Source organism: Cynocephalus volans, chromosome 12 (genome assembly GCF_027409185.1).
Source record: "Cynocephalus volans isolate mCynVol1 chromosome 12, mCynVol1.pri, whole genome shotgun sequence".
In the NCBI taxonomy this organism is placed as follows: Eukaryota; Metazoa; Chordata; class Mammalia; order Dermoptera; family Cynocephalidae; genus Cynocephalus; species Cynocephalus volans.
In genome coordinates this window covers 6,118,429-6,132,689 of record NC_084471.1, presented here as the reverse complement: position 1 = coordinate 6,132,689, position 14,261 = coordinate 6,118,429, and the positions used below count along the sequence as shown (strand labels likewise).

At 47.5% G+C, this 14,261-nt stretch overlaps 1 protein-coding gene across 2 annotated transcripts in view; it reads right to left on the bottom strand.

Moving 5' to 3' along the window:
• Positions 1 to 10,978: 10,978 nt before the first annotated feature.
• PHF21B (PHD finger protein 21B) overlaps positions 10,979 to 14,261 on the bottom strand; it is a 104,431-nt gene continuing 101,148 nt past the window's right edge. For both annotated transcript variants that reach the window (XM_063076063.1, XM_063076064.1), the window contains exons 11-13: positions 13,357 to 13,432; positions 12,927 to 13,030; positions 10,979 to 11,197 (exon numbers count right to left, since the gene is read on the bottom strand). In XM_063076063.1, the coding sequence (XP_062932133.1) occupies positions 10,979 to 11,197; positions 12,927 to 13,030; positions 13,357 to 13,432 (399 nt within the window). The remainder of the gene's footprint in view (positions 11,198 to 12,926; positions 13,031 to 13,356; positions 13,433 to 14,261) is intronic.

Below are 14,261 nucleotides of genomic sequence, written 5' to 3'. Positions count from 1 at the left end.
GGCAAAAGACAGTGGGACAATATCTTGTTCCAATACAGTAAAGGAACAATAAAGTGCCCAAAAGAGGGGGAAAGTGTCAAAAAAATTCAATATTTAACAAAAATATTTTTTAGTAATGATGGTTAAATAAAAACATTTTGGGGGGTAAAAGAAAACTAAGAGATTTCTTTACCAGCAGATCTGGACTACAAAAAAATGCCAAAGGAATTTCTCAAGCTAATGGGAAGTGACAAAAGATTAAAACCTAGATATTTAGGAAGTAATGAAGAATACTGGAAATGGTAAATACCTGAGTTACATAAAGGATTACTTTTCCCTCTTAATTTTAGAATAGTAAACAGTGCTGTTTAAAACAAAAACTATAATTAGTCCTGTGGGACTGATAAAATACATAGATATAATACACATGATAATTATAGCATTTAGTAATAGCAGAAGGAACTTATCTACTTTCAAGGTTTTTATCTTTTGCATGAAGTGGTATGATATAAACCCTAAGTAAATTGAAAAGGTAAGGATGTATATTATAATCCCTAAAACAACTACTAAAAAAACAAAATGCCAAAAGGTATAGCTAGGGCTGGCTGGTTAGCTCAGTTGGTTAGAGCAGGGTGTCATAACACCAAGGTCAAGGATTCAGATCCCCATACTGGCCAGCTACCAATCAATCAATCAGTAAATAAAATAATAAGTAAAAGGTATAGCTGAAAAAATTGAAACTGAATTATAAAAAAAATTTTTTTTAGTCCAAGAGAAGGCAAGAATGGATAAACAGGGAAATGAAAAACCAGAGGAGACAAATAGAAAACATAATAAAGTTACCAACCACATCAATAATTATCTCTAATGTTAATGAGCTATACTGTACAATCAAGAGGCAAGATTTTGTCAAAATGAATATAAAGGCAAGACTTAACCACATGCACTTTAAATATAAAGATAGGCTTAAGGTAAATGTGCACAAAAAGAAATATCAAGCACACAGTAAGCATGAAAAGCCCAGGGTGCCTGTATAAGCATTAGATAAAATAGGCTTTAAGACAAAAAAGTATTACCAGATATAGAGGATCTTTTGACAATGATCAAATGGGCAATTTATTTAGAAGACACAACTATGGTAAATGTGAATGAACCTAATAATAGAACTTCAAATACAGGAAGGAAATAAAGAAAATACAACTGAATTAAAAGTATAAACAGACATTTCTAAATCATAGTTGGAGATTTTATTTTTGTACCCTTCTCTCAGCAATTCAAGGATCAACTAGACAAAAAGTAAAGTCATATAATCTGAATGAAACTATCAACCACTTTGACCTGCTAATCCCTATTTATGGAATGTTACACCCAACAACAGAAGAATATGCATTATTTTCAAGTGCACATGACACAATTACTAATGTAGACAAAATTCTGGGACATATAAGAAATCCCAGTAAATTTAAAGGAATTAAAATCATGTGAATATCACAATGAAATAAAATTGGGAATAAAAGTGATATCTAGGAAAAACCAAAATACATGAAAATTTCAAAAGAAAAAGACAAAGGAACCATACTTCTAAATAATCCACATGTCAAAGACAAAATCATAATGGAAGTGAAAAAATAATTTGAATTCAAATTCAAAATAATCTGAATATATGCTAATGCAACATATCAACATTTGTGAAATAGAGTTAATGCAGTATCTGGAAGGAAATCTAAATGCTTCTATTAGAAAAGAAAGAAAGAAAAGTTTTAAATCAATGACTAGTGTTGTACCTTAAGAAAATGAAATATATAAGTAAACTCAAAAAAGAAAAAGGGAGGAAAATAAAGAACATGGATCAACAATGACAACAAATAAAACCCAATAGAGAAAAAGAACAAAGCCAAAAGTTAGTTATCCAAAAAGATAAATAAAATTTATGAACCTCTAGATAGACAGATCAAGATAAAGTGTCAGTGTCCTGCACTAGGGAGAGGGTCCTCCAGAGGTCCATGGACAAGGGTGGTCTTGGCTCCTATGATCACCTAGCTCTACCAAGTCCTATGGGGACCCAAGAAGACCTGCTCTTTCAGAGTAACAGAAAACATGGGCACAAGCAAGATTTGAAATAGCTCAGGGCCATGTGTGCAGTTCAGGGTCAGAAATGTGCTGTGGAGAGTGGCCCACATCTTGAGTCAACCTGAGGGTTCGTGGAAGGGAGGCAGACCCTGCCTAGGGAAAGATTCAGGTAGGATGTGCTTAATATAGACTCTGTACCATTATGGTAGCTATTACCCACATGCTGCTATGTAATTTTATTTCTTTAACATGATATTACCATTATTGTGACTCTTTAATGTTAAATTATAATTAATAAAATTAAAATTTAGTGCCTCAGGAAAAAAAAACACAAATTAAGAATGAAAAAGCAATTATCACTTTAGAGTCTACAGATAGTAAAATAATAATAAAAAGTATTATGAACAAGTTTACACCAAAATTCAATGTAGATGAGATGACAAATTCCTTGACTAATTCAACTTACTAAAACTGAAACAAAATGAAATAGAATATATATTTATAAAAATTTTTATTGATTATACATATTCATGGGTCGAGAGCTGACCATCAGGAGCCATGCCCACAATGTGGTGAGCAAATCAATGCTATCACCACCTCAAATGCATTTATTCCGTGTGTTCCCCACCCAACCTCTTCCCAGTGCCCCTCTCCCCACCATCCACCCCTGCCCTGGCAACCCTAGATCTGTTCTCTCCCTCTGCAAGTTCAACACACCACTGTGATCTTTCCTTCCTTCTTTCTCTCTTAGCTCTCACTTATGAGTGAGGATATGTGGTATTTCTCTTTCTGTGCCTGGCTTATTTCATTTGACACGATATTCTTCAAGCTCATCCATGCTGCTGCAAATGGCAGAGTTTCATTCTTTTTGATGGCTGAGTAGTATTCCATTGTGCATATATACCACATCTTCCTTATCCAGTTATCCACTGATGAACGTTTAGGTTGGTTCCATATCTTGCCTATTATAAATAGAGCTGTGAGGAACCTGGGGAGTGTATGTATCCTTTCAACATGATGATTTCCAAACCATACATCTGCAAGGGACTAATATCCAGAATATACAAGGAACTCATACAACTACAGAGCAAAAAAACCCCCAAATAACCCAATTAAAAAATGGGCAGAAGAGCTGAACAAACGTTTTTTGAAGGAAGACACACAAATGGCCAACATGTACTTGAAAAACGCTCAACATCACTAGTCATCAGGGAAATGCAAATCAAACCACATTAAGATACCATCTCACCCCAGTTAGACTGGCCATAATCAAAAAGACAGAACAACAAATGCTGGCGAGGATGCAGAGAAAGGGGAACTCTTCTAATTTACAGTTGGTAGGACTGTAAATTAGTACAGTGACTATGGAAAACAGTATGAAGTGTCTCAAACAACTACAGATAGATCTACCATACAACCCAGCTATCCCACTTCTGGGTATATACCCAAAGGAATGAAATAGAATATTTGAATAGCCCTGTATGTTAAACACATTGAAAATTTTGAAATTTTCAAAATTAAAAAAAAAAAACTTTCCCGTAAGTAAAACTCCTGACCCAGACAGCTTCACTGGTAAATTCTAACACATATAAAGATCCTCTTTCAGAAAATAGGACATTTCTAATTTGTTTAATACCATAATCTGACAAAGACATTGCAAAGAAAAGCAGTCTATAGGTCAATATTCCTCATAAATAAAAATATAAAAATACTTATATTAGCAAATCAAATAAGGCAATTTTTACTATACCTTGACCAAGTAGAATTTATTCCAGGAATGTCAAGGTTGGTTTAACATTTGAAGATAAATATAAAACACCATATTTACAGAATAAAAGAGATGCCCCTATTGTTTAAAAAATAGATGTAGTATAAGCATTTGACAAAATTTAAAAACAAGGGGCTGGCCGGTTAGCTCAGTTGGTTAGAACATGGTGCTGATAAAAAACAAGGTCCAGGAACTGATCCCTGTACCAGCCATCTACCAAAAGAAAAGAAAAAAGAACACATTTAAAAATGATTTTTGATTTTTTAAAGATCTAAGCAAACTAAGAATGGAAGGGAACTTCAATCTACTAAATAACATATTTAATGGTCAAATTATTGAAACTTTCCCCCTAAAATCAGAATCAAGACAAGGATGCTCAGTCTCACCACTTTCATTCAAAATTGTAGTAGAGGTCCTGGCTATTGCAATAAGGCAAGAAAAATAATAGGCATAAAAATTAGGGAGAGAGAAGTAAAACTGACTCTACTTGCAGATGATATAATTGTTTATGTGGTAAACCCTAAAGGATCTAAAAAAACAGCTACCAGAACAAATAAGAAGATTTAGTAAGTTTTCAGGATATAAGGTATGTCAGCTAGGTTTCAATCAGGAAACAGGAACCACGCAATAATTTGAAAAGAAAAAGTCTAGTATAAACAATTAGTAGCTAACAGGGTAATAACTATGAGGGTAGAAAGTAATCTCTAAGGAATACCTAGGGCTGCATGAGAATACCCAAGGAAGGAAGAATTTGGAAGAGGAACCCCCTCTCGAGTCTGGGACTCAGACCTCTTTGGAGAAAGCGTGGCTGCCGCCCTCTGAATGGCTGGGTTTGCAGAGTTGCCTGGGCAGAGCTGGTCCACAGTCACTGGCAAGCAGGAAACACCCCTGGGGCTGCAGATAGGCTGAGGCTGGGGAGTGGGTATGCAGAGGGAACGGGGGCTTTAAATAATTGATAAGGCTTTTTTAAAAAATAACAGAGATGGTCCCCAGATGCTCCAGGCTCTTATGGGCCTTTCTTTAGTGCTGGATGCCTCTCTCCTAAGGGTCCCGGTGCAATTCTTGGAGAGGCGTCTTGCTGGCCTGGCTTGAGTCAAGTGGCCCATTCTTTATCAAATCAACTTGGCTCGGGGATCGGGGTGCTTGTATTGTTTTGTCATAGGTCACATGCCAGACCCTACAGTTTATGGGTAGATACTTACTGTGATGGTTAATTCTATGTGTCAACTTGCTCAGTTAGGGGATGCAGGTAAAGCATTATTTCTGGGTGTGTCTGTGAGGGTGTTTGTAGAGAGATTAGAATTTAAATTTGTAGACCGAATGAAGAAGACCTGCCCTCATGATCGTGGGAGGGCATAATCCAATCTGGTGTGGTGGAGGAAGGGAGATCGGGATCAGGTGAGTATGGACTTGAATCCCAGCTGGTCTACCTTGCCGAGCCTCATTGACTCCTCTGTGAAATGGGAGCAGAGCACTGCTTCCCAGGGCAGCTCTGACCACCAGGAGTGCAGAAATGCCTGTGCCAGTGCAGTGGTCTGAACGTGCCCCTCCAAAATTTACATCGAAACTTAATCCCCAGTGCAACAGTATTAAGAGGTGGGCCTTTAGGAGGTGATTAGGTCATAAGGGCCCCACCTTCATGAATGGGATTAGTGCCCTTATCAATGGGAGCCTGTTTGTCCCTTTTGCCTTTCTGCCATGCGAGGATGCAGCAACATGGTGCCATCTATGAGGAGCAAGCCCTCACCAGACTCAGAATCTGCCCACGCGTTGACCTTGTACTTCCCAGGCTCAACGGTGCGAAATAAATTTGTTGTTTATAAAATACCTAGTTTAAGGTATTTCATTATAGCCAACCCACCCTGCAGGCCATGCGGGGCAGAGGGGCAGATGGGGCAGCTCTGAGGGTTCCAGAGAGCACAAGCCACAGAGAAGCAGATTTCAGGCAGCCCAAGGAAATGTGTTTGTTATGGGTTTGCCCAAGTCCATTTGTGCTCCTCTAACAAAACACCACAGCCTGGTAAAAGAGCAGAAATTACTTTTTTCACAGTTCTGGAGGCTGGGAAGTCCAAGATCAAGGCACCAGCAGGTTTGGTGTCTGGTGAGGGCTGTTCTCTGCCTCCAAGATGGTTCTTCTGGATGTGGGGATTGCTGCGTCTCTCCGTCAATCCCCTTTACAAGACACCTAATCCCATTCACGAAGGAGAAGCCCTCACAGCCTAATCACCTCTTAAAGGCCTTGCCTCTTAACACTGTCACGTGGGCAACACTGGCATTTTGGAGAAGACACACTCAAACCATAGCAGGACTGAATTGTGTCCCCACAAAGGATGAAGTACTAACCCCAAGATAATCAAGTTGAGATGAGATCATTAGGGTGGGCCCTAATCTAATATGACAGTGTCCTTATAAAAAGGGGACATTTGGACACAGACACGCACACAGGGAGAAGGCCATGTGAAGACAGAGGCAGAGATTGGGGGATGCTTCATGTCAAGGAACAGTAAATGTCGCCAGCAAATCACCAGCAGCTGGGAGAGAGCCGCGGAACAGATTTTTCTTCACAGCCTCAGAAGGAACCAACCCTGCTGACACCTTGACCCTGGACTTCCACCTCCAGAACTGAGATGATACATTTCTGTTGTTTAAGCCACCCAGTCTTTGGTTCTTCGTTACAGCAGTCCCAGGAAATTAAGCCAGTGTCTCAGTGGTCAGAGCCCTCTGACAAGGAGTGAGTCCCCTTCACTGCAGCTGCATGAGCAGGAAGCCTCTGGGTAGCCATCCCAATGGCCTGCCCTGGGGTCTCCTGACCCTGGGGCCCCTGCTCCCCAGGGGCTGGGTCAGATGGAGCTGGAGTGACCACTGTCCCAACCTGAGGGCTGTCCTGGTGCAGGGTCACCTGGGTGCTGAGGGGTAGGGTGCAAGAAGCTTCAAGTGGCAGGCATCTGCACGCTTTGGGACCCCCTTTCTAATGACCCCTTTCAAGATGTCCCCTGGAGGGGGCTTCCCTGGGAAGGAGGGAGAGAGCTCCTGACACTGGGGTGGAGTAGCAGAGCCATGAGGGGTGCTTTGGAGGGAATGCCTGACACAGTCAAGGGGCTAATCCACATGCACTGCCCCCAGGCCCTGTCTCTTGGTGGTAGATTTGAGGACAAGGACCAGGTGGGGTCCAGGTGCACCCAGTCAGACACTGTGGGATCTCAGCAAGCTCCGTCGCTTTCAGGCCTCAGCTTGCTCAGCCACCCGGCCAGCCTCACCTGGCAGCTGGACCCGGAAGCTGGGGTGGGGGAAGGGATCCCCCGGGGAGGGCCCTGAACTAGGACAAGGCAGCCGGGGGGCCCGCAGCTCTGACCCTCAAAAGGCTCCTGCATTTACTCCACAAATATTTATACTGAGCACCGTGTGCAGGTGTGTTCCAGACACTGGGATTTGGTGAGCAGAACTGAGCAACCGCCTGCCTTCCCGAGACACACGGAAGAAAGCATAAATGGCGCATTATAATAGGTTGTAAACAGTCTCAGGGAAGAGGGATGGCAATGCTGAAGTCCTGGCGAGGTGACTGGGAACGCTGCACTGAGTGCAGACTGTGGTCAAGGTCCAGTCCTGCAGCAAGGTGGGGGGCCAGTCAGGGAGACAGCTGGAGAGAAGCAGGCTGGGTAGGGCACAGCACGTGCAAAGGCCCTGCGGTAGGAGCAGGCCTAGTGGGTTCAAGGGGGAGCAAGGAGGCCAGAACAGTGGAGAGGAACAGGAAATGAACCAAAGAGGCCAGAGCACGCAGGGCTATGTGGCCCTGGAGACCACCAGGAAGGTAAGCAAAGTAAGGACTTTAGCTTTTGCCAAACAGAGGGGGAGCGGCAGCAGGATTAACAGTCACCACCACACCAGCTGCTGGGTTGAGAAGAGGCTGCAGTAATCCAGGTGAGACGCTGGAGCTGAGACCAAAGTGATGCTGTAGCTGCTGGATTTGCCAACACCCTGGTGTGGAGAGTGACAGGGAGGTGCCAAGGGTGACTCTGGGGTGCTGACCCTCATATCAGGAAGTCTGAGCTGGGGAAGGTGCTGGAGGGGCTGGCCTGGTGGAGACCATGTGGAGTTTGAGACACCTGCTGCCAGCCAGCGGAGACAGCTGTAGACAACCACCAGCACAGAGACAAAAAGCCAGGAGGAGAGATAAGGTCAGCCAAGGAATTCAGAAAGAGAGAGCAGAGCTGGGAGCATAGACCTGGGGCCTCCTGCAAGCACAAAGTGATCAGGCAGGAGAGAGGAAAACCTGGGACAGAGAGAAGGGAGCCACAAGACAGGGGTGGGGGTCCTGGGAACCTCCTGCAATAGGAGGTGTGGTCGATGTGTCACGTGGCCCTGAGAGGTCCAGGGGATGACCAAGAGCACCCACTGGATTTGGTCACGGGTGGTCACTACTGACCCTGAGCTGGGCAGTTCTGGAGGAGTAATGGAGTGTGTGGAGGTGATTGAAAAGGATCCAAGAGAACAGGAGTAAACTGGGGGGTGCTGAGTACGAGCAGATCTTCTGAGTGACACTCAGGGGAACCAGCACCGCTCTGGGCACCTGGGATGAGGCCGTGAAGACTGCTCAGGTGGGCAGAGGGAGGGAGTGTGTGCAGCGGGGCAGGCAGAGCCCACTTGAGATCCGGGCCTCCCAGATGCATGCCGCTGGGTAAGCTGTGAATGTGGATGGCACTGTGGCAGACCTTGCTGGGTAGGCTGTCCAGGCCTGCCCACTCTCCCGCCTCTCTGTCCCCTGGACTCCAGTGTGCAGTCACTTCAGCATTTGACACCACCCTCTGGCCACAGCTGCTTGTCTGGGGGTGTGCCCTGACCCTCTGGGCCAATCAGAGGCCCTCTGCACAGTGTCAGGAGCTAGGACTCAGGGTCTGACTCCCCCGTTTGGCTGCTCTCTTGAAAGGCTGAGGATTAAGCCCAGGGTGGCTGTGGGAGCTCGTGTGCCTCCCTGCCTGGGAAGGAGAAAGAGCAGTGACGTCGACACACAGAGAAGCAGGACCGAACAAGGGAGCAGGCGGGCGTGCCTCTGGGTTCTGCACAGTGACTGGCCTGGTGGGTTTCTGTCTTTCTGCCATCAATCCTGGCCCTAACAGGCACACCTGCTACCTCTGGGGGCTGCAGGGGGGACCCACGTGTGGAGGGCACCGTGAGCTCTCACCTGCCTCCCTCCCTCCCCGGGCAGGAACAGGACCCTGATTTCTCACCTCTCCAATGATCACCTGGCTGCCCCGGGCACTTCCAGGGGCCTCTCCGCTGAAGGAAAGGACTCCAAAACCACGGGGCTTTGAAATCATCAATCGAGTTTAATGCATCATACAGAAGGAAAACTACATTGGCATATTTAAGACAAACACTTTTTCTCTATCCTCACTATCCACTGGACGGTCCTCCTTGGTCCAAAAAAACTAACAGTCTCAAGACACATCGGCAGCTACCCCTCCCGGGTCCAACCTTTCATATCCTCCCATTACAGTTTTTAAAAATTTAACTCGATCCATCCGAGAAGAAAAACAAACCAACATAAAAGGAACCTGAAGACGTACATCGCAAGCCACGCGGTAATGCATAACTGGCATAGAGAGTAACCAATATATAGCACGTGTGCCTTGCACAGTTCACTTTGCTCAATAAAAGAATATAAAAATCTTGTTTAACCCAGTGTTAAGTGTATTAAAATAGATCTGTATCGTACAGCACAGTTTCTCCCGGAGTCGTGAAAATGACAGGAGGGCCGTGGCAGTCCGTGGCGGGTTCGGCCCGCCTCCTTGCTCTGCACCTGCGTGTGCGTGCGTGCTAGCTGTGGGCACGGCCATGTGCACACACGCACACACGTGTTCAATGCAATTCGGCACCGTGTGATATGCTCAGGGCGGGAGCCCTGGGCTCCTGGGCGCTTATCCTGTTGTGCTAAGTCCCTCGGGACTGGAGAAGCTGGTGGGCATGAGGAGCCAGCACGGCCCCCGGGGATGCAGCAGCCCTGGCTAGAGGCATGAAACCCATGGCTCTCTGCTAACGCAAGGAGACAGCAAGAAAAGGGGACACTCAAGTCTCTGAAGGCCAAACCCTCCTGAGGCCACCGTCCACTCTCCCTCCCCCACCCTCCACCCCAGTTCTTTAAAGAACCCCTGGATCTCCCCAGTTTGGCCAGCCTCCCCAAGGGGAGATTTTCCCATTCGTACCTTGAAGCAGAGACGACTAAAAGCAGAAAAAGAAGTGAGCGGGTGTCCCCTTCACATTAAATACATACAATAAAAACGCCGTACAAAAATGTAAAGTTATTTTTTGGCATAGTGTCTGTACTGGCAAGAGAGGAGGAGTGGAATACTTATGGGCTCTTCGAAAGGAGAAAATAAAAGGCTTCAGTCGTAAGTTGAAGGATTCAGCTCCAAACAGAAAAACTGCCAAAGCCTCCCCTGCATGGCTGTGGCTCCATCTTGCCCAGAATTTCCATCAGAAGAATACTTCGAGAGCAAAATGAGTCCCAAAGGCTAGCAACAGGAAGGAGGTGACCGTGGAAGGCCCCAGCGCAGGCACCTGGGGACGCGCCGTGCAGAGCTCCTTTCAGCCCTGGTAACACTGAGGGAAAGGGGCCCACGGCTCTGGACGGTGGGGATGCCCCAGGCCTGGAGCGCCCCTGTGCCCCAAGAGCAGGTGGCGAACTACCTAGGCTTCTACCCACTCCCGGCCTGGCACTCAGCCCGCTACCCCTGCTACTCAGCTCTGTTTCCGTGCCCTGCTGCTCCCTTCCCTTCCACGGACACTGTGCAGGGTACTGGCTTCCCCTCCACGCCTCAGCCTCCTTCTCCCACGGGGGCAGCACGAGGCCATGGAGAGGGCTGGGTCTGGAAGCTGGAGGTCCGGGCAGCCATGAGTGGGGGCTGCCTACGTTCCCTGGGCCCATCACACCCCCACCTGGCTTCTGGGCATCCCCTCTGAATGTGAAGGGTGCAGGTCTCTAACTTCACCTGGTCCCAGCCCTGGGACTCCTGCCCAGATCCTTCTTCCTTCTCTCCTCTGTCTCTGTCTGGTTTTATTTTTGTCTAAAATTCAATGTTTGTGAATTAAGGCCGACAGAACCCCCAGGTCGCATAAGCAGGGTCCCTGTAACTGTCCATGGGTGTGAAGGCAGGTCCCGTGGGGTCAGTTGTGGCCCGGGGGGTGCTGGAAGGCGGAGTGCATGGCTGCTGCTGGGGGCTTGGTCCAGGGCCCAGCCAGCAGTGGGGCAGGGCTGCTGGTCCTCATGGTGACCTGGAGCATCTGCTCGCCCTGTATCAGTCTCAGAAGGCTCCGGAGGCGGTCCAGGGATGACTGGGTGCCCTTCTGGCGGGCCAGCAGGCTCGTCTTAAGCTCCAGGCATTTCTGTTGGGGGCAGAAGGGGTCAGAGAAAAGGGTCTCAGAATTCAGCTCTGCAGGCATCCTGAGGCAGCAATCCCCTTGGCCCTCTCTCCCAAAGCCTCTCCTCCCCTCCACTGCAGCGACCTTAAAGAGATGAGACAGCAGCAAAACATGGAATTAAATAGCAGCCAGACCCAGGGCTACAAAATGTGTGCTTGTGCAGCAGCGTGGGGATGTTCCCCTTTTGGCTGTGAGGCTTTCTGTCTGACCATGACTCCCTCCTCCTGATGGTGGAATGCAGCAGCTATGGAAGACCTCTGGCCACCGGCCAGTCAACTGCCCTTTCTCCTGCCTTCTGTGTGGCCTGTCCTTTTCCAGCCTTTCCTGTCCTTTTCCAGCAATATGGAAAAGAAGTAAAGACTGATGCCCATACACATCATGTCAGTCTGCTCTACTTCAAATGCTGCTCAGGCAAATAACAACCTCCCTGAGACTGTTTCCAAAACTAAAATAGGAATAATCACAGAGCCCCTTCATAGAGTTCTCAAGGGGACTAAATGAGATACTGCATTTACAGAGCTTTCCCAGAGCCCAGCACTGCTGTTATCATCACCATCACCACCACCATAACCATCACCATCATCATCGCCATCATCATCACAACAATCACCACAATCATCATCATCACCATCACCATGATCATCATCATCACCAACATCATCACCATCATCACCATCACCATCACCATCATCACCATCACCACCACCATAACCATCACCATCACCATCACCACCATCACCATCATCATCACCACCATCACTATCATCACCATCACCATCATCACCACCATCATCACCACCATCAACATCACCACCATCACCATCACCACCACCACCATCACCACCACCACCACCACCATCACCACCATCACTACCACCACCATCACCACCATCAACATCACCACCATCAGCATCACCACTATCAACATCACCACCACCATCAGCATCACCATCACCACCATCATCATCATCATACCATCACCATCACCACCATCACCACCATCAACATCACCATCATCATCATCACCACCATCCCACCACCACCATCACCATTATCACCATCACCATCACCATCACCATCAACACCATCACCACCACCACCACCACCATCACCACCATCAACATCACCATCATCATCACCACCATCCCACCACCACCATCACCATCATCACCATCAACATCACCATCACCATCACCATCAACACCATCACCACCACCACCACCACCACCATCACCATCCTCACCATCATCACCATCAACATCACCATCATCAACATCACCATCATCACCACCATCAACATCACCATCCCACCACCACCATCGCCATCATCACCATCACCACCACCATCATCACCATCACCACAATCATCATCACCATCACCATCTTCATCATCTTGTCTATCATTACCCTACAGAGGAGGAATTATGTTCACTTTACACAAGAGAAAACTGAGATTCAGAGGTCAGTGGCTTGCCAAGGTTACAGAGCTGAGAAGAGGCAGAGCCAGGATGTTCTAAATTGCTTGAGAAATATTTGTTGAGTGAGTCACAGAGCTATGTTCTCCACTTACTGACTGGCTGAGTGATGCCTGGTCAGCCTGTTTTCTTCCTGGGCCTCAGTAACCAGACGATAAAGGTCTGGACCTACATCTGGTGGTTCTAAGGGCAGAATCCTGCCTACCCCCGGTGCGCACCTTCACTGCCAAGGCCAGCCGCCGGTCCTGCTCCTCCAGCTGCTGATGCTCGTTCTGCAGCTCACTGCCTCGTTGCAGCAGCTTCTGCTTCTCTTCTTCTTTGACTAGGAAAGGAAGGACAGGTCCCACTGGGAAGGGCCACTAAGTAGTGGCTGGGCCATAGGGAGAGCTGGAACTGAGGCCCATGCCATCCTCCTGTAGGAGCCAGTGGACCTGGCTAGATGCACGGGGCCTGGAGATGCTTCCCCCCAGCAGCAACTGCCCTATACACAGGAGCAGTCCCAGGGCCCCTCTTTTCCGAGTTCGGGCTTGGAAGAGCCTAGACCCACCCAGCCTCCCACAGGTCCAAAGTGAAGCCAGAGGCCTGCACGGGGAGGATGGAGGGGGGAGGAGGTGCCCTTTGCCACCACCACCCCCAAGGATGCCTTACCTGTCTTGTGGGTGACGTAGGAGTGCACAATGGCCAGCATTCCGGTCCAGGGCACACCTTCGTCTTTCTTTAAGGCCTGGCAGGAGGGGGCAGATGGAGAAATGAGAAAGTGGACAGGCCCTGCCACCTGCGGGACTGGCTGCGCCTGGCTCTGTAATCCTGGGGGAGGCAGGCCCTTTTGGGGCCACAAGTTCCTCCATTGTGACCAAGGGATGGTGGTCACACCTGCCCATGGCCTGGTTCACAGAAGCTGCTCAGTAAGATCAGCTCCACAAGGGCAGGAACCTTCTGGGTCTCTCTCCCTGCTCATCACCAGGGCCTTGGACAGAGCCAGGAATGGAGCAGCCTCAAACAGTTTTCAAATGAATGGATGATCACTTTTCTTCCCATGTCCAGGGGACCTGAGAGCAGCCAGCCCCAGGCAAGCCAGGGACAAAAAAGCCCAATCATCGTGCTGAAGTGGGGATACAATCTTGTTTCCTTTCTGCATCTCCTCAAATAGCTGTGACAATGCGGAGCCGCTGGCCCCTACAGTGGCACCCAGCCCACCATATCCACCTCCCCTGGTCCCCACAAAACCCAAGATGATAGGAACTCATGACAGTTAATGCTGTTTGAAATAAAGGTAACCCCTGATTTCAGGACTAATACTGCCGTGGGAAGCACACTCTTGAACGAAGCCTTGCTGCTGCCAGCCACACGCGGTAGCAACACCACAGCATTTTCTCCCAGGTTTTTAATTGTGCACACAGTTTTGCTCAGATGGAGGATTACTAAACTATACAGCAGCTGTAAAGCCTGTTTTTTATTTTTATAACTTAATTCCATAGAGTGAACAAGTTCCAAAGAAATGCAAAGTGTGTAAGAAGTCATTTTCAATGAATCCATAATACCCCACTGAGTGC